This window comes from Pagrus major, chromosome 3, assembly GCF_040436345.1.
Source record: "Pagrus major chromosome 3, Pma_NU_1.0".
Lineage (NCBI taxonomy): Eukaryota > Metazoa > Chordata > Actinopteri > Spariformes > Sparidae > Pagrus > Pagrus major.
The window spans coordinates 1,493,564-1,514,305 of NC_133217.1; the positions used below are offsets into that span (position 1 = coordinate 1,493,564).

Genomic DNA, 20,742 nt, shown 5'->3' on the forward strand with positions numbered 1-20,742 from the left:
AACTGTGTATCATGTGTTGATGTGTTAAATTCAGTGCAGTAAGATACAAAACTGTATTTCATGGAAGCAGTTGGATCCTACAGCGCAGATACTCAGCAACCTGAATCACAGCAGTGTACTGCTGTAAATGTGTTTCTATTATTCAGTCTACCTCCTAAAATCCTGTAGCTGTCTTTTCCCTGCACACACACGCGCGCACACACACACACACACACACACACACAAACTCCTCACCTCCTTCTCGTCTGCGGGGTCTCCCTCGGTCAGCGGGGCGTACAGGATCATGTACCCAGTAGCCCCAGCGGCCATCTTCCAGCGGACCATCATGGTACTGTGAGTGATATCAAACAACTCCAGGTCGTTCACCATCGGCAGGGCCACTGCACGACACAAACACAGTATTCTGTTGACTAATAAAGCCTCCAGCTTGTCTCAGACTTTGTTTTAGATTTTCAGCTTTAATAGCATCACATACCATCTGGCCAAAATTTAAGATTTATCAAATTAAGTATATTTTAGCCAGTGAGTGTCATCAGGTTACTCTCTGATCTCACAAGACAAGAAAAGATAATCTGCATTTGATTTTTATTTTATTTTGCTATTGGATGATATAACTAAAACATTTTGTTTGATTTAACAACCAGCCACATTTACTTTCTGCCTTAACTGAAGCAGCAAACCTTTGTGGGTTTAAGGTTCTATTCAATATTTTCAAAAACCAATATTAGACAACTCCTCACTTATTATTATTATTATTATTATTAACAATAATAATAATAATATATTATTATAATATTATTAATTATCATTAACAATTATTAATTTATTTGCTCCTTCTGTTTTACATTGTCAGGTTTCATTTGTTGCCTCAGCCTGACAGTCCAGCTCAAGCAGCAGTGGCAGCAACCAAACCCCATTAACTTTGGTACAAGGTCGACTCGCATCCTCTACAGACGGGAGGAATTCCCCGTCATTCATCAGCGAGCGTGGGGCTGAACGAGGCCGAAGAATCCTGCCAGACTCTGGTTCAGTGTTGCAGACATCATGACGGGGCCTCAGGCTACACAACCAGAATTAGAGCTCACCACAGGTATCCTGTCAGAGGTGGAGGATCAGCGCTCCAATGCATAATGGAACACCTGTGTAGCTTTTACAGCCCAAATTTAGTGTCTCCTGTTGTAGTACGACACATATCTGCCAGTCAATCAGTGTTTCTATTAAAGATGCTGTAGCTCAGTAATGGACTGGCCATGTACGTTCAGACTACATGCTGTCACTTTCAAAACCTTCAATTCTTTCAGAGCAAAAAAAAGGCCAAGTGCTGGAGTAACCCCGCCGTTTTAGTCCAGTTCATCTGTTTTATGTATTTCTTGTCCTCCTGTTGACACCTGACAGCGTGATGTCATGTTCAGATATTTGCTGCAGCTCTAACAGAGTCTGACAGTCTGAAATGATTGAGCAACAGGAAACACATTTCTACTCAACAGCAGCGGACGAAGAACAAGATTGCAATGTAGAAAATCAGCAGGTTGGCAGAACAAACTCCGGGAGATCCTGCTCTCCGGGGATTTTTGAAAGAATCTTTATTTGTCACATACAATCCTGCTTTTGGAAGGAATGCGGGAGCAGTGGGCAGCCGTTGTACAGTGCCTGGGGACCAACTCCAGTTCCAAGCCAGTGCCTTGGTACAGGGCAATGACAGGAGAATTAATCTAAAATACATGTTTTTGATGTATGTGGTAGAACCCAGAGCACCCGGAGGAAACCAACACAAGCACAGTGAGAGGCCCTGCCCAACAGGGAGTTGAACCAAGGACATTCTTGCCATGAGACAACAGTGCTAATCATTATGCTGCCAAAAATGAAAGAAGAAGAACAATTAGGCAATTATGAAGTAAGTACACAGCTGAGGAAAAATGTGCTTGTCAAATCCAAATGTCAAAAGTAAACTAGAATGGCAGTCTGTAGAGCACATACCTCTGCCAAGGCCAAGCAGTCCCCTTTAATTCAATCAATCCTAATCCAATAGCAAACTGGATAGCCCAGTACCACTCTCAATTCTAAACCATCCATAACTGCTTATCAGATCACATGCAGCTTCCTCTGGAGCCACAAATCTTAACCACACATTGATGCAGCAGTAATGTTAATCCAAAAACATCAGATAGAAGAACATTTTTCTTTTACTTTTCATACTTTAAGTACACTTTGCTGATAATATTTAGATTACTTTAGTGAGGTTTCGAATGCAGGACTTTGACTTGTAGTGCAGTATTTTCACAGTGTGGTATAAGTACTTTTATGAAGGTAAAGGATCTGAATATTTCTTCCATCACTGATTTCTAATAGCACCTGCATTACCTCCAACAATCCCCCATCATCCTCACTGCATCCTTGTGAATATATAAACTTACGTGTGGTAGCACTTCCTCTCAGGGCCTCACTGGCAGAGCTGCGGTAGATGGCGAAAACGGCCACCTGGTACTCGGTCAGAGAGTTCAGGTAGTTCAGCTCCACACTGTTCTCTGTCCCCTGGACCACCTTAAACACACATCACACAGGGTCTTAGCCTGAACGCTGCAGTGTTACTTCGCAATGAAAAGTAAAGATCTGACAGTCTGCTTTAGGATTTATCTAACACATTTTTAAAATCCTTTCACAGTATAATGCTCAGGTCTCTAGAAACCAGCCCAGTGCGTTTGTTTGTCATGTTCAGCTGTGTGCTCAGGGAACCTAATCTCTGATGGCGTTCTTATTAAAAATAACTTTAATTGGCTCTGATTCTAAGCTCTTAGTCACTTTGTAACAGACAGCAGCACTTTGTGTGTCAAAAGCATTAATATATCCAAAAAGCCTCTGATTATTAGGTACCCGCATATTGCACAGTTGAAAGTGCACCAAATGTTGCTGTAGGCATTGAGCTCTTCTCCAAAGAGATTTAAATTGAGTGTAACTAGATCAGATTAGCTTTGATGAAACCTCAGTTTTCCTTGTGGGGAAACTGGGCCGTTCCAGCTGCAAGTTGTAATAAACATCAAAGAGGAACTGGATATAAATAAGAGGGAACTTTATAAACATAAATATCAACTCCCAAAATTACAGCACTGCATTTTTGTGTAGTTACAGAGGTTGGGAGACTCCAACAAAGTTTAAATCAAGGTACTGCACAGGCTGTCGAGTGGCTGAAGATGTTTTGCAATTATGTCACCTGGGGAAACATAATCGTAATCCTCCTTTCATAAAAGCTCTAAGCTGTAAGTCAAAACTGTTAAACTGCATCATTTTTAAAGATGCTGTTTGTGGTGCTGTTAAATTGTATTGCATTATACAGAGAGGAGCAGGCTTGGGGAGTAACGGAATACATGCAACAGGATAATGTAATTAGGATACCAAAAAGTCCCAGAAAAATAGATGTAATTAGATTACAGATACATTCAGTAAAAAAAGGGGATTACTAACAGGATTACCATTTAAAAAAATTTCTAGTAGGCTAAAAAGTTTCTACTATTTAGCCTACCTTTGTTTATAGAGGTGGGCTGAACAAAATACTAGAAACACCTGTCAGTAAAATGAAATACAATTCAACATAACCACAAACTTTAGATGTCGATTTAGATTCATTTCTGGTATCTTGTGGTTCTGCCACTGGCTGTTAAAGTTGCTGCTTGATGATCACCTAATTGAAAATTCTGCAGAATTGTTGCCATTTATGATGCAAATCACTTTGAGAAATTAATTTTACTTGCAGAATTGACCCTAAAAGGATTAACTAAGCAGCCTTAATTAAAATGCTGCCATTACATCAGTGTCTCAGCGTCCTATTCGCTCTCTGCTGGGAAATCAGGAACAGTTTCCACCAATTAAGGTGACAAAAAGAAACCCCCCCTTGTCGCTGATAAGGAGCTAGAGAAACAGATTAAACACTTAATAACAAGTGGATTTGATTCTTTTAAATGATGTTAGGCAACTCCAACAAAAGCGTGAAGTATTGTTCATTATGGCAGAACAACTATAAAACGAGCTTAATTTGTTAGTATTAACAACCAAGTGTAAGAAATATGAGGGTCACAAATCAAGTCAGTGCCAGTGCAAGACATTTTCATCCATGTATTTATGATTCATAAAAATGAAATAATCCGGATACTTTTTCATCTGGCTGTCCTCCGCTCGCCGGGTAGTACACCACGCGGTACTTCTCCACCTGGCCCGGTGCATGCGTCCATGTCACCCTGAAACTGCGAGCCGTGATATCAGATGTCACCAGGTCACGGGGTGGAGACACGGAGGTGGGTGGAGGGGCAGGTGCTCCTACCCCTGGAGAAGGAGTACAGAGGAAGAAAGAGAAAACACATGCTGCATCAATTCCACGTTGGATTTACATCAACAAAGTACAAGTAACATATTTAATGTGCACCTCAAAACTTGATTTGTGAAATCAGAAAATTACATGACATTTACCTGAAACTGAACAGGATATATCAGTGTATATATGTTTCATATCAGGATTTAGATGAGATAAGTATATTACATTATATTAGATGAGGGCACTTTATTGTTTGGGGATCATAATTAGTCAAAATGAACACAGTAATCAGAGTAGAAGCTGTCTCTGGGGTCACATGACTCGGCTGCTGTCCAAACCTTTGATCTCCTTGTCGAGCTTATCCACTCGGTCACACACGGTCTTAGTGAGACCTTCCACAATGTCGCTCATCACGCTGAAGTCTGCCACATTGTAGACGTGAGTTTCCTCGGGAGGAGAGGCGATCGCCTTCAGCTCGTTCTCATCGGCGTTTTTCACACCTGGAGAGAGGAGAGACAGAAAGAAGCAAGGACAGAGCAGTCAGACTGAGAGGAGGTGGTTACATGTTTCAAATAAGGTTGTGATGACGCAACAAGTCCATAAATACAAAGTCTTCAGTTTACCTAAAAGGGAAAATAATTGGTCGAAAACAAATGAGCTCCACACAAATAATTCCTTCTTGCAGAGCAGATTTAACTTAACCAAAATTATCTTTTTAATGTCATTTTTAAATTAATGTGTCATATTAAGTTGACTTGAGAGCTGACAATTACTGAAATTCATTTTACAGGCTGCCTCTCATTTCTGTCTCCTGGCTGTGTGCGCTGTTCAAAATGACAAATTGCCATCCAAGAAATCCCGAAGAGCAAAGAAATGACTCTCTAATTAAAGGTTTATAAGCTAAAATGTGTTAAAGAAACTGAGATATTCCACATTTTAGCCCAAAACAATAACAACAATTATATTTTCCCTGCGACTGTTTTCCTAAACACACCATAAGATTAAAGATCGACTTCCTTCCCTTCAGGCAAAAATCAGTTCCAGTTAATTTTGGTGCATTATGACAATTAAATGTGGAGACTCCCATCACACTAAACGTTTATTAACTTTCATGTTTTTCTAGGTTGCAAATAAAGATTGACTTCATTGCATGTTGAGCTCACGGCATTTAAAAAGTTCTCCTTTCACCTCTTCCCGCAGCCCGAAATGACATCTTCAAATTGTTTGTTTTCTCTGATCAATGGACCAAAAATCAAAACATATTCAATTAAGAATAATGTGAACTGGCAGCAGAGAGGCTGTTTAGTATTCCTTCTGATGGAACTGGAATTGATTAAGTGATTTTCAAAAAATGTTGGCAGCTATTGATTAATAAACAAACCATTTCAGCACGACTGTTACATAACAAGAAAACCTCAAAATTACACTGTGACTACCAAGTACACGAAACATGTTTCACTGTAACAGATGTGCAGCCCAGAAAGCTCCAATAAAAATGTAAATAGAATCAAGATTTAACTTTTTTTTGTGATTTAAAAGCAGATAGAATAAGATTCTTCGTTTGCTGTTAAGTACTCAAAGTTGGCCACTCCTCCCTGTGATGTGGCAGCTGGTCGCTACCAGAGCCCTTGAGAAGAGAGAATCACGACAACAAATTTTCAAACAGTCGCTCACGTGATTCACGGAGACTTCAGATAGTTCCAGGAAGTTATAAGAGGGCAATTTAAATGCAGGAATACAGAGAGACAGAAGTACGATGGCAGTTTGTAGTTAATAGATGATTTAAAGTACCGCCATTGCTTCAAAAAAAAATGGTCCATTCGAATAAATAAAGTGACGTGATGTGTTAACGTAAGTCCTGCACCACGCCCTGTGCACTGTTATTGGCTGAGGGCCACACAAACTGCAGCCCAAAGGTTGACGCCCAGAAACGTCCAAAACACAGTAAAATAAGGAAATACAGGCAGAGAGCAGAATACAGACTTCACCACACACTTCTAGTGGGTCATAAGTGATGACTGACACGGATTATTTAATACAAACCCCCATTCTGCCTTTAAAGCATCAAATTTTAAAGACTAAAAATAAGAGAGAGAGAGACATTATCTTTAAATATATATATATATAAAAAAAAGTTAAGTATAATTTCTCTGAATACATTTTTCAAGCACCACTGTTCCCATGTTGATGCCTTCAATAAAGATCTAACACTAATGTCATGTATCTGGTTTCTTAATCTTGTTTGTGCAGCGTACCAATGGCAAACAGCTCTATGCCAGCTTCCCTCAGGCTCTGTGCGGGGGGTATCACGTCATCCTGCGACTTCCCGTCAGTGATGAGGATTCCTATCTTGGGAACGCCGGGCCTGGATCCAGCCTCCGGTTTGAAGCTGTTCTCCAGGATGAAGGTCAGAGCCAGACCTGGAAGGACACAAAGACAGGAAAGATTGGATAGAGTGAGACACACTCTATTACAATTAACAAACCAACTCCTCAGTATAATAAATTAAAATACAAGCCTTAATGTTACTGTGTATCAACTTCCAAACCAATGAAGGAAAAAAAACACTTGGCTCTGAGGGTGCAGGGAGAAGTGTCATCCTGAAAAACATGAGAAAACTCTGACCAAAGACCGCTACATGGCTAATTTAAGAAGAATCTTTATTTATTAAGAAGAATCTTTATTTTGTCAGTTGTCTTTTACATGCGACATGCAAACACACCCGAAATTAGTCCTCTGCATTTAACCCATCACTAGCTACACATTGAAAGTACACACACTGCAAACTAGGAGCAGTGGGCTGCCATGACAGGCGCCCGGGGAGCACATGGGGGTTTAGAAGCTTTGAATTACTTTGTCATTGCTTATTTCAGAGCTTTTAATGGTCTACATGTTGTGGATTTGTTGCCTTCTGCTTTCTTCTTCTTAAGTCCTGGCTGACAGTATAAATGCACTTACAGCTGAAATGACTCTCCTTGAGACATCTTGACTCAAAGACTTAATGGATAAGATAGGTTCAAAGTGTCATCATTACCTCAACTACCTCACACAGTTTTTAGTCTAATGAGCGTTTTAACATAATGAGCAGCAAAGTTATGTTGGGTCCATTAATGACATCACTGATATTTTGCTTGTCTCCTCACAGACTGTTTTAAATCCTGCTGGGATCTTGAACAATAACTCACAATAACAATAACTAATTCTCTCACCTGTTTTGTTTCCCCGCCATGCTCCAACTCTCCCCCTCCTGCCCTGCAGTAACCCCTGTTCTCACCAATCCCCATCACCTGACCTTTTCTGTGCACTCAGCTACACTGTCTACTGAAGTTCAGGCGTTGTGTACATGTATGCAGATCTTTTTCTAAGTGAATGTTTTTATCCTCTGTGGCTGTCACACAACCTTCGTCTCACAGGAAATCTCTTGGCAGAAGAGAACACAAAAATGATTTCAAACGCTCAAACAAATGCAGAGACAGTTGGTGGCAATAAAGTCTGTGTCAACGATATGTCAAACACAAGAGAAGTACAGTCTGAGCATGCGTATTGAGCTAATTCTATTCAAATAAAATGATCAAAAAATGTAGTAAACCTCTTAGTTATTTAGTTGAAGGTGCAATATGTAATAATTTTTGTTAAAAACAATCAAAAATGTACAATTTTGATGTTATGACGTCTATGTAGCCGACTGTGTTGTAGAAAGATCTACTGAGTTTAGTAGCTAACGAGCTAGCCCTGTCCCGTCGCCCTTCATAGCTTTTATGCTAGCCGTGTAAACACAAACATTCCCCTGGTCCAGACCACTAGATGCACAGCTAACCAAGCTAACAAGCTAACGCCAGCTCTAGTTAAGAGTTTGCAGTTACTCTGGTGATATGCTGCCCCTCTGTGCCTTTTGAGTATGAATTCGACTGGTGGCAAATTCTTACATATTGCACCTTTAAGTTGTCGTTGTAATCCAAACATAATGATGAATATTATATTCCATTCCTGTCAACAGATCCCCCCAAATCCTACACACTAGACCTTTAACTGACCTACAATGACCTTCTGACTGACCTCACAGCTGTGAAGTCACAAACATTTTAACGCCAAACTGAGATGAGCTGCCCGGAAGTGAATTTAATAAGCTGCAGTTGAAGACTGGCTTTGGTCCAAGGCAACCTCTGAGCATTATCTGTTGACTGTGATGAGTATAGAAGAACATAATAACCAGAGGGAGGCTGGGGGTTTGGTTGGCAGCGTACTGTACCTGTCAGTGTGTTCCCTCCTTTATACGGCAGGTTCTTCACAGCGTCGATCACAGCCTCTTTGGTGGTGTGAGCGTTAAGATGCCACTCGATCCGGGGGTCTCCGCTGTACTGAGCCAGGCCTGCACACACAGTCATTATGAGGTGAATACTCACATACTAGTGTCTTTACAAACTTTGAGATCTAAACTACAATTTTTTTTTTTTAATTCATTTAGCTGAGGCGAAATGAGGCACTTTTAATAAAAATATCCTCCGAATGGTATAAATTCAGTTTTCAGATCGAAACACTTTAAATGCAGAAATCAAAACCTCCTCACCGATTCTGGTCTTGTCAAACTCCACATTGAAGGCCCTGACCAGGTTTTCCAGGAACGTCCTGACCAGCCTGAAGTTGATGCGGCCGATACTCCAGGATCCATCCACCAGAATAACAATGTCGGATATGGCCGCAGTCTTACACATAAACCCATCTTCAGCTGAAACAAGTAGACACAAGCAAAGACAAATTTACCAGATGAAAACGGTCTTGTGCATCAAAATTTCCTGGTGGTGATCGTTTTGTTGTGCAGAAACGTATCGTAAAATGATTCTGTATTAAAGACAAAGATAATAAAAAAAAAAAGGGTGTGAAACATGTACACAGCAGCCTACAGCACAAACACGATTAATCTGCAGTGGTAAAAGTAGGACAATTTGATGTGCAGCTTCTGTCCCAAAGTATTACAAAGTGTTTCATTAATTCTAATTCAGTTCAACACAGTATAATTAAACCCTAGAGGAGCGAGGTACTTAGTTTTAGCAGATGAAAAATAACGGCCCACTCTGTTGTTGTGTCTCAACAGTTTACTGGGTGATAAAAACGGACCAGACTCTAATGAGGCAACAGAAGTTCATTTACAAAAGCCAGTCCAGCACACAGTGAGCCAAAGGCCAACCAAATTAGGGAACAGCCATATTTCTATCTGCCAATTATCTTTCACAGAGAGCTCAGGAAACCTCTGCGAGCTCGGGTCTCTGTGGAAAAACAATGGAATCATTAAGGCTGCTGGTTTTAATCCCTTTAGACCCAACAATCAGAAAGAATAAACACTGCCCAAATGCAGCTGAGCAAGGCACTGAGACATCTTATTGCTTCAACTCAGTTAATTGAAGTGTAGCTGTGCCTCTCAGTTACAGATCCAAATCCCTTTTTTTGTCAGGTTCATCAAAATTACTAAAACATTTTTTTCATGCGCCATAAATTAAACTAATTCTGCTTCAACTGATTCAACTATGACTTTTTGAATTTTACCGTTTTGCAAAGGCAGCATAGTGGTGCTGTAAGAGAGAGAGGGGTATGACATTCAGACATGACACAGGACATTTCCGTTTTGTGGTATTCCCCCCTAACTATGGGATGTTTATGATTAATCATTAAAGAAATTACTTAAAATTTGCATCCCTATCCTTAACCATCATTAGGACGCCCCATAACATGCATAGTTTAAAGAAACATGCTGTGAGACAGATTTTATTTTTATATCATTTGTAATGTTTCAGTAGAGGTAATATTTTGGCTTCTCTGTAGTGTAGGTATGAACTAAATATTTTGAAGCTGCATTAAGAATTAAGACTACTTAAAACCATAACCAGCTTTCTAGATATTCAATGAGTCCAAATTTTGCTAGTTTAATAATGTTTTTGGTATTAGTTTATATTAAAAAGGCAGAAAGGAAATGAGGAGAGAACGTTGGAACGTCCCAGTGTAAAATAATAATTACACAGTGATTACTCAGCTTCAGCGTTGCAGGTTTTTTAAAGACACTTGTGGCACTGAAACCACCCACATCACCAACAATTGAGCTCTACAGAACTTTTTATTCTCTTTTAGCTTATTGGTTTGGTTCTACAGCACGTTTACTTATGTTTCAGTCTCTTTAAACGCCCTTAGGCAGCTGTCTTTTGTGCTCTGATAAACACGACCTGGTCATCACCAAATGGCAAAGTAAATATTTTTGTTGAGAAGAAAATATTTTTGTTATGAATGAGGTATTGGAGAAGGGGTATGAATAAATAAGTGTATACGTCTTCTTACTCCTTTTCAAACATGTAAACTGTGTTTAGTTCTTTATCGACTTTGTTTGCTCTTTTTATTTTCGTTTTCATGTTGTTATTCTTAGCTTATTCTTAATAAAGCTTATATATAGAAGCTTTTCTTCTTATATGTTTGACAAAAAAAAAAGTTACCACAGTGATCCTCATTGGCTGTGGCTGAGCTGATGGCATCTTATATCATTTTCCTTTACCACTAGTGTGCTCTTTAACTACAAACCCAACATTAAAGCACTCAAAACCCAACAGAAGATGACTGAGGTTGCACTGGGAGATGGTTGGGTGTGAATTTTTTGGAAGTAAATGGTGAAAGGTGGTGTTGCGTAAAAGCCCTTTCTTAAATAGAGTTTAAGAAAACACAGACAAACTCAGTCATGCAGTCATGAGGCAGTAATGAATGAATACAATAAAAAGAAATGGGTGCATGGTTTACCTTTGCACTGGATTAAAGAATAACCACTTTAATGGTGGGCAGATTTGTATTAAGGTTTAACTTGAGTATAAATCTGACACATACTTGGCCCGGTGCTGCCAGAGTATAGACATGTGACACCTACACTGAATATATCTGTACCCGCTAGCACACAATTTCTTATGCTCCAGATGTATAAGAGAGAATATTTCTTTCAGGTTGCAGCATGTTTTAACATCTCAGGAGGTTGAGGGGTTGTGTGTGTGTCTTTCTCTGTGTGTGCGTGTGTGCGTTGGAGGGGTGGCGAGGGCATTCTTCAGCCGTCATTTCATTCATCATTGACAGGAACTAAGAAGTGTATCACTCCTTACAAGTCTCTACAGTGTCGGAATTTAAACCTCCTCCTCGGTCTAGCAGAATAGTCTCGGTGCCGCTATCCAACACGAGATGAAAGCAGTGACACACAAGACACACAATAACTTGACTGCTCTGGAAAGAATGAGGCTCGAGCTTGGCATTGATTATCGGTTGTGTGGTGAGCAACATAGAAATTCAAGCTGATTCTTGGGTTGCTGTTGCAAGTCGTTGTCAGCTAAACAACATGAAAACATTTCAAAGTAAAACATTTGGTCTCTATCAGCATTTTGCTGCATCAGAGTGTTCCTGTACATGTATCTTATGTGTCCTTACCACTGAGCAAACGGCAAACATTACGTCACACCCCTCTAGAAAGCAGTAATTTAAAGCAGTAAATTGTGTCACTTTTGCAAACGCTGGCGGAAGAGTTTTGATTAGTTTAATTGTCGGCTTTACTGAGTTGTGATTTACAGGAGGAAACTGTAGAGAAGAGATATCGGTTGACAGATTTATTTTGCAGAGGACAAAGTAGAAACATAATAAACCAAAGTCAAAATCTAGTGCGACATCCCTTTATCTCTCCCTGCATGCCTGACTGTGATGCAGGGGGACCAAACAGCTATAAACTGCTCTATGTTGCTGCTATAATGCAAGCTTTTAAAAGAGAACTTGCAATGAGGTCACTACATTGACAGATTTGAGGTCTGAGCAGTGTCACAAGACTGAAATATTCACATAGAAAGTGCTGTTGTGAAAATATTACAGGAATCGTGCAAGTGTGGTGACGTAGAGAGGAGGGAGGGGACTGCTAACTGCACAATGAACGTTAGCTAAAACGACGGCAACGCTTACAGCAGCTTCAAGAGATGCTAAAAATGACAAAATAAGTCAAATGTCAAATTACTAAAATTGTCTGTTTTGAAGGACACATTTTTTATCAGGTACTATTCCGTCCGGTTGTGGTGTGTAGTTTGATCTGTTGATTACTTGATTTGTCAGCTCCACATAGAAGAATATCAAAGGTGTTCAATTTACAGTTATATAAAACAGAAAAAAAGCAGTACATCCTCAAATGTGTGGTAATACTGCTTGTTAAATGACAGACAAAATATTTAAAATGTATGTAATGTTGTAATAGAGAACAGAACAAGGACAAGCTCCTGAACCTGTTTTTAGTGCATTGTGGCTTGTTCTAAGTTTGCTCTACAAAATGTCTGCCCGTTGACGATTGACATCTGTATTCATGCCAATACTGCAAATTCCTTGGAACCTGGAGAAGCAGGTGACAGACCCTGAATAATGGATTTTGTGAAGAGAAAGGGTTTAAACAGATTTAAGGATGGAAAGGATGTCAATACAGGAAGTGAAATTGAAGGGCAAACAGTGCCTTTGAGCGCCAAGTGAAAGAGGACTAGCTTCCTTTTAATAGCACGTCTGGGAAAATACTAGCACCTGGACAGATGGCGAAAAAGAGAAAGGACAGAGAGAAAGAGAGAAAGAGGAAGAAGCGATGGAAAAAGCTGTAACAGATGCATATTAAAGGGTGTAGCTACACAAGTGAGTCTGCTGTGAATACCAATGTTGTGTCCCTTTCTGCTTGATTTACTAATCTTCCCCATGGCGTTTGTTTTCTTTTATATCTTATTCTCTGAGTGTGCTGTTCTCATTCTTTCGCTTTTATATTATCATCAGCACTGTTCTGTTTTATCACTTATTCATGCTGTAATTGAAATAGTATGTATTTTCACTTAACAGCTACACAGACTTAATTATACAAAAGCAAACAAAACGAGATAAAAGTAAACATGATAATGAGGAAGAATAAAAAAATACTGGTACAGCGATGTCGGAGAGTAAACAAGATAAAAGAGTACGAGATAAAAAGAGGGATCAGTGCTCGGTGAGCAAAAGCTACGGGTGTGGTTGAGAAAGCAAACAATTGCTCAAAGAAATGATCCCCATAATTTCCATATATTTTAATGTCCGTGGTGCGATCTTAAGTGACTTCTGTTTTTTTTTTTTTGAAAAAAAGAAGAAGAAGTAGATGGCAGTTAAAATGAGCCGCAATAATCACAGCGGCTGAACTTAGAGAGCAAAGAGATGACCTACAAGAAACTGAGGGACAAGCAGAAAATGCAAAGACAACGTTACAGCAGCGTACAAACTGACTTTTAAAAAGGGTAGTGAAGACATTTCACAGTGATGAGCATTTACTGTCACATCAAGAATTAAAACACAAAACAAAACATAAAAAAGGTGGAATTCTTTGGCGAGTGAACAGGGAAGAAAGTAAAAAATAATCAGAGGAGAGGCGGGACGATGCAGGCAGACAAATTCAATTTATAACACCGTCTGATAAACACCATTCCAACTAAAAATAATAATTCCTGCTCACATTTATTACCTCTGCATTGATTTATCTCATAAAAAAAACAAAAACAAAAGGTAACCCTTTTTTAAATAAATCAATGCAGAGGTCAAAAAAAGAATTACCATTCTTCGTTGGAGTTCAGTTTTGTAATTTGAATCCTCGCACCGTTAAAAAAAGCGAGCGGTGTGCGTGTTGCCCTCGACTCACCATCTCACTAACAACCAGAAAATCTCCAAATAAGCCCCCTAACATAACAGACTCCTGCTGATTCCTCATGGTCCTGGTACATGGTTTTATCTGTATCATCCTTCAAGCCTTTCTTACACCAAGAATTCAAATTATATTTAGTGTTTTAGAATTGAGTGCAAGGATTGTACTGTCACAAACTTACCATAGGGGGTAGTTATTGTCACTTGGGGCTTCAGACTTTTTTAAGGCATCACAAATTTAAACTTAGGGTGATGAGTTTGAAATGTATATCTCACAAGGAACCTGTTGAGCCATAGGTTAACATGTGAAGATAAACTAAACTTCTTTTAATTGCAAAGAATAAAACAACTGTGATGCCTCATAGGGAAAGCAGGTAACGACGGTAGCTGCATGCTTTGTGACAATTTAGGAGCCCGCTTGTTACTGGCAGTTGTGTTTCCGGTGTCGTTTTCTGTGATAAGAAACTTCCCTGATATGATCTGATCATATCCTGATGCAAGCCTGCACCAATCAGAGTTCAAAGTGGAAAACTACAACAGAGGAGTCAAGAGTCTCAGCCATGACAGAATGATGTAAGATTGTTTTTTTTATATAACATAACTAGAATTTCCGCCTAATAGTTGTCTGCCTTCATCAACCATTCAACTTGTACAAGGTATTAATTGAGAGAAATTGAAGGTATGATGATATTGACATGTGTGATTTCAGTGAGAAACATGCAAACTTCTTTTAGAAACTGTTTTTAAGGGAGGATTAAAGAGCACTGGACTGTTCATGAGTTAAAGCGTTGAAAAATGGCTAGTAGAGCCAGAACATTATGATGTCACTGTTAAGTTTACCTTTGACCTTTTGGATAGAAAATGTCACCACACCACAATCGGACATTTGTGTGAAATCTGTCATAATTTATGTATGAATTCTTGAGTTATGGCCAAAAACATTTGGGTTGTTTTGTGAGGTCACAGTGACATTTGATCACAAAATTCTAACCAGTTCATCCTCGAGTCCAAGTGCCGTTCCAAGATGTGTTGAAACTCCCCGAAGGCATTTCTGAGATATCATGTTCATGAGAATGGGACGTTCGGACAACCTGAAAACATACTGCCTCTGGCTGTGTCCGTCTCGGAGCAGAGGCCTGAACAGCAACACCAAAATACTTAACCTGTCCACCCCGTCCCTTTGCTTAATCGGTACAAATTGCCCTCTGGAGGCCACAAAGTCTCAAGACAGGAAGGATGATGTGTTAGTGAGGAGGTCAAGGAAGGAAATCAGAGAAAAGAGAGGGAGGGAACAGAAACATACAAAAGAGAAGTTTGTTGACAGATTCTTCAACAAGATAGCTATTAGCAGAGAGGCCCCCGAGGCAAAGTGTTTCTTTAAAGGTCGAAAAGTCATAAAGGCGCAGGTCTGAGGCACATCTCGAGACAGCGAGGGTCAAGACTATCAAACGGAGGATATGACCCCAGTTGGCTAAAAGTAAACAATATTATAATGAATCCTTTCTGCTTACTGACATTCTCATACATATTCATAACTGCAAACAGCCCACAGGTTGATACAGGCTGAGCTCAGCCAGGATCCAGAGTCCTCAAAGATATAAAGCAAAGCACTAGCTTATAGAATTTCTGATTTATGTGGTTACATTGAATCTGTACATATAACTGTGAACAACTGCAGATAATAAATCGTCCTGTTAATGATCATTTACTTCTATATTTCTCTTGATCTGTCTCGTTACAATAAATATAAACAACCCTGTCAGCACAGTGGAGATTTACAGTGTTCTGCTAGTTGTCAAATATCAAAATTCTATTTTCACCCATAAATTATTCAGTTTTTTAGAGATAAATAAGGGAAGATACCAAACATTTTATTTTCCAACAAAGGAAGGTTAAAAACGCACCAAGAGAACATTTCCAGCGACTTTGCTCTTCCAAACGTCCAGCGGTCAAACCGAGGTCAGGGCTGAACGAACACCTTGAGGCATCGGGGTAAGAACTGCAACTGCAAGGCCAATACCTGCCGAGTCAAAGGTGAGCTATCACACCTCAGGGCTTCACGTGATAGATTTATCTACGCTCGGCTAATTTACATGCCAGGAGTAAAAAGGTCAGCTGCCTCTGATTCCACCGCTCCGTGGTGGCACGACAGCTTGTGAAACAAATTCCACGTTCAGCTCATGTGGATTCCACGAAGTCACCCATGTGGAAAGCTTCACGGCTACACGAGTCAACGTGCTTTTCACAACACCTGGATGATATTTAACCTCAAGATATTTACCTTTAAACATAACATCAGAGAAAGAAGGGGTTAATTTCAAAACATACTGAGAGGCGTGCTGGTAACTTTTTGTCTTTAAATGTGATGAGTTAAGTGCAGATCCTCAAACTGCTGTAACTAGAAATTTTAATTACGATATTTAAAAATCAAAAATATTTGTTCTGAAATGGTTTTCAAAGTAGTTATTAGAGAGAATTACCTTCTTTTGAAGGGAAACACAGTTATGAGTTGTGAAAAACCTTTGATGGCAAAATGTGTTAAAATATAAATTAATGATCAAATGTTTTCTTTGGCAAGAGACCATGTTATAAGCAGGCAATGCCCTTCAAGGTGTCAATAATCAGGGGGTAATGGACTCCACAGCGGCAACCGTCCAACACGCTGTTCTGACCTCCACATCATCCACATTTATTGCTGATAATGGTCATCTAGTCGGGCATCAACTCTTACATATTAAATTCTGTTCTATCATTTTGCGCTTTTTTGGAATGAGGAATAAGATCTCCGAAAACAGTTCAGAGTTATGGCTAGTGTTGAGGTTTAAATTAGGTTTTTGCTTTACAACTTCTTAAAAGAGTATCAAAGATGTTTTAAATAGCTTCACACAGACAAAAAGAACACACTGTGACTCCTTGATGGCAAATCCAGGGCTTACTACACTTCAACATAATGAGAAAGAGGGCAAATGGCACCTCAAGCTAATAACAGCGAGCACCTAATTTCTCTCCGAAACATGAAAGAGGAGCAAGCTGGTTAGGATGCAGCTGCAGATTCCTCTGGGCCCCAGATGACATTTCTAATCTCATGTGTCTCCTGTCATCCTGGTCACATGGCATCTCTAAACCGGAGTTAAACACCACTGGCAAATTCTTCAAAGTGGCTTTTGTAACCTGTGTTCAGAATACGGTGGCCTACAGATATCAGCTTGGCTTTATCCCATTGAAAATATAATAAGTGTCACGGACTTCAGGCAACAAAACAATGGAAATGTGAACAGGAAAAGTGAGTGTTAACTGCACACTCTCTCTCTCTTATGAGCTGTAACTGAGGAGCCCTTGAGCAAGGCACTGAGCTCCAAATTGCACTGATGAAACATCTCGGGGATTGAGTGTTCTTGCACTGCTCCCAGGTGTGAGAATGTCTAACAATATAAATGTGACGCAGGGTGGTGCAATAACAAGCATGCTCAGCACAAAGAGTGTCCCCGGGAAAATAAAGGTTACAAATATAAAATCCACTGTCATATGCACAGTTTGCAGAAAAAGTGTTGCAGTGCTACAAATCTAAAACAAGTTCCGTTGAACCGTCAACAGTACGAGGCTGGATAAATATTTTTCACATAGAAATCTCCACAGGATACAAATTAATCCTCTTGTTGTTTGTTGTTGTTGTTGTTGAGCCAGCTCCGCCTCTGGAAAGGAAAGTCTGCAGCTGTTCCACTGCAGAAATGATGCGGCTGGATGAGCCTGAGTTACAGTAGATTAATGCACCTCATCACTGTCAGAATAAATCTACACAAGGACAGGAAAGCTTGTGAATCATAGCTTATTTCAGCCTTGTCTTAGAGTGAAAAAATAAATGGCTCTAGAGATCAGGAGAAGAAATACGGCTCTGTATCGGAGGCGTTTCCTCGGTCAGCATCAAAGATGAATGTGGACTCTCCAAAGGAGGGAGCCAAATTCCTCTGGAACCTAATTTATGGTAAGATTGGGGCCAAACTACTTCTCTCAATTTGTCTTCATTAGGCTGTAAAATTTTCTTAAATGTTCAACTCTATATGTCTCCAAGGCATTCTTACAGGTTCAACTGTCTGCAATCCTGCTCTGTTACTATGGCATCTTTACTGCTATTCCCATTTACTGATGCTATTACCAGCATCAGCCTTGAGAGTGTGACTGAAAAGGTTGGCTTTCAGGTTTCAGGCTGTTGAATCCCACATGGGCGGTACATAATTTGTATGTAAATGTCTGAAAAGCATGAAAACCTGAATGCATCAAGTGAGCAAGAGTAGATTTTCAGGGTAACTACACCATAATTTAATGTAATTTGATCACAGGATTCATTTGTCACCCTGCACATCAAACCCAACATTAGATAAGTATGCAGTAAAATGTCCTTCAGGCTGTTAAAAGTTTTTAAGAAGGTACAAAATTACTGCTGCAGAGCTGAGGAGCTCAACTTTAAGAGGCCTAATTTACCCAAAATATGGTAAAAAAAAAAAAATAAATAAAAATGAATGAAACCTGCTTTAAGGTGTTTGTATTCAACAGCTGTTTCCATGTCTGAGCTTAGACGTTGTTTTTTAATCTCACTGTTTGTCAGATCCATTTGTTTTTTTGCAATTAACTGCTGGTTAATAAATCATTTCCACTTCAGATTTAATCAAAATCTTTACATAACTGATATACCAACTGATATACCTTCCCTACCCAAGAAACTGTAGTATAACTTGCAGTAGCCGGTCTCTTTAAAGAGAAAATCCTCCTCATTACTTTTAAACAGTGAAATACCGACAGCAAGACAACAAATAATTAGACTAAAAACATAAAATGAGCACAGACAAGTCATTCAATTCATCATGTCTCATGTAAGGACAAGTCAAGTCACAAGTCTTGAACTTCAGAGTCTAGTTGGAGTCTCAAGTCATTTCTTTTCTGTCGAGTCAAGCTGCAAGTAATCAAAAACAGTGACTTGAGTTGACTCTCTCTACGTCTCTGTTGTAAACAGTATATCACAAACAGCTGGGCGGTTCATGTGTAATCAGTGTGTATCAGAAATCACACTGAGACAGACTCAAACCATCCATCTCCCTGTTGTAATGGGACAATTATCCACAGACTATTTTGTACAGGAGAATGCTCTAAATGACTCCATAATGACACAGCAACGGCTCAGTGTGACAGGAGAGCGATCTGATTGCTCCCATGAATCACCGGACAATGAGAACGGTGCCAGAGCAGCGGGGGTACCACCGGGCACATGAGCAGTGATTTTTATGCATGTGGAGATGAAAATGTGACTTTTCCTCCATTTCATCAGTCAACACTCTGCTAGGAAAAACAGACAACTGGAAAAATATGAAAACAGCAGGTGATTACACACCACAGGTTTGTGTTCACTTCATTTAAGAAAAAACAGAACAGGAACTAGAACAGCAGATAACCTGTTTATGTGTACTAACACCTCATATATTCAGTGAAATCATTTGAATGATTATGAGGTAATTGAAAGTGTTAACAAAACCTGGAGATGCACCAAAAAACAAGAGCACGCTAACTACACAAGAAAAAGAAAAGATTTTCACCTACAGAAACTCATCTACAGAAAATCAAGGGAAGACATCACGCTCACGCCAACGCAGTTTGTTTGACAGTGCTGAATGACTGACTGCCTGATTGGAATGCAGAAACACCACAGTGATGAGGGCACAACACAGAAACAAAGACAGCTAACTTTAATCTAATTCTGTAGAGAATGGAAGACTTGTCAGCTGGTAAACAGTCCGATGTAATTTTGCTAATTGTGTTGAAGGTGAAATCTACATACAACACTTCTTATGTGTCTTCAAACCCACAATCCCACAAAGTGTTGAGAGACAAACCGCTGACTTCCATCCATCACAATCACAATCCATCACTGTCACATAATAATGAGGGATTGATTTAAAAACTTTAGAATGTCAGCAGACATGAAGACAAACTGTCCATTTTACAAGGAAACATGGCCTCAGAGGCACCGGTGCATCGTCTTCACGGCAGCAGGCTAATATTCGTCTGAAATAAAGTATTATAATGTGTATAATGTATTGAGTTAGCTGCACCTGGAGACTAAAATCTCCACCAGCCCAGAAATAAATGCTTATGAAATCTTTGTGGCAGATGAATCACCAGCTGCCACACTTTATCACTCAAGGTAACATTTACAAATACGTACTTTACACACCCCCCACTCCTTAAGACAGTGAGTCCATCAAATCAAAGTAAATCAAAGAACTGGTTCAATCTGAGAACCCACTCATAACAGGAAGAAATTGTTTCAATTAAAGCCGTTATATTGTAATTGCTATAATGCCCAAATCTCTGTTTTTATGCAGTACAGTTGCAACAAAGGATTTGTTTTTTATTGGTCTTTTGTCCAAAACCCAAAGACTCTTCATTTACTGTCATAAATAACAAAGAAATGCAGAAAATCCTCACATTTAAGGAGCTAGCACATAGTTGCAGGCCCAAATCATGCATTTATAGTAATTTACAGCTATTACAACAACTTCTGCGACCACAACATCTTAATAAGATAATAGTAATGACTAAATATTGTATCTGGTTGGTTTTGTTTCTTTATTTAAGGATTTTTTTCTCAAAGAAATGTATTGAGAGCAGTGAAACTCATGCTGCAACAAATAATACTGCAAAGTACTCCTACTACTATTACTACTACTACTTTTACAAAAAAAAGTAGTAATTTTATG

The 20,742-nt window shown here is 39.4% G+C and overlaps 1 protein-coding gene across 1 annotated transcript in view; it reads right to left on the bottom strand.

Moving 5' to 3' along the window:
- The window catches only part of LOC140994098 (collagen alpha-1(XIV) chain-like), a 179,583-nt gene that overhangs the window by 124,793 nt on the left and 34,048 nt on the right, over positions 1–20,742 (bottom strand). Inside the window, exons 5-11 of the mRNA XM_073463674.1 lie at positions 8,871–9,029; positions 8,553–8,672; positions 6,559–6,723; positions 4,642–4,803; positions 4,145–4,314; positions 2,415–2,541; positions 235–380 (exon numbers count right to left, since the gene is read on the bottom strand). Of these exons, the coding sequence (XP_073319775.1) occupies positions 235–380; positions 2,415–2,541; positions 4,145–4,314; positions 4,642–4,803; positions 6,559–6,723; positions 8,553–8,672; positions 8,871–9,029 (1,049 nt within the window). The remainder of the gene's footprint in view (positions 1–234; positions 381–2,414; positions 2,542–4,144; positions 4,315–4,641; positions 4,804–6,558; positions 6,724–8,552; positions 8,673–8,870; positions 9,030–20,742) is intronic.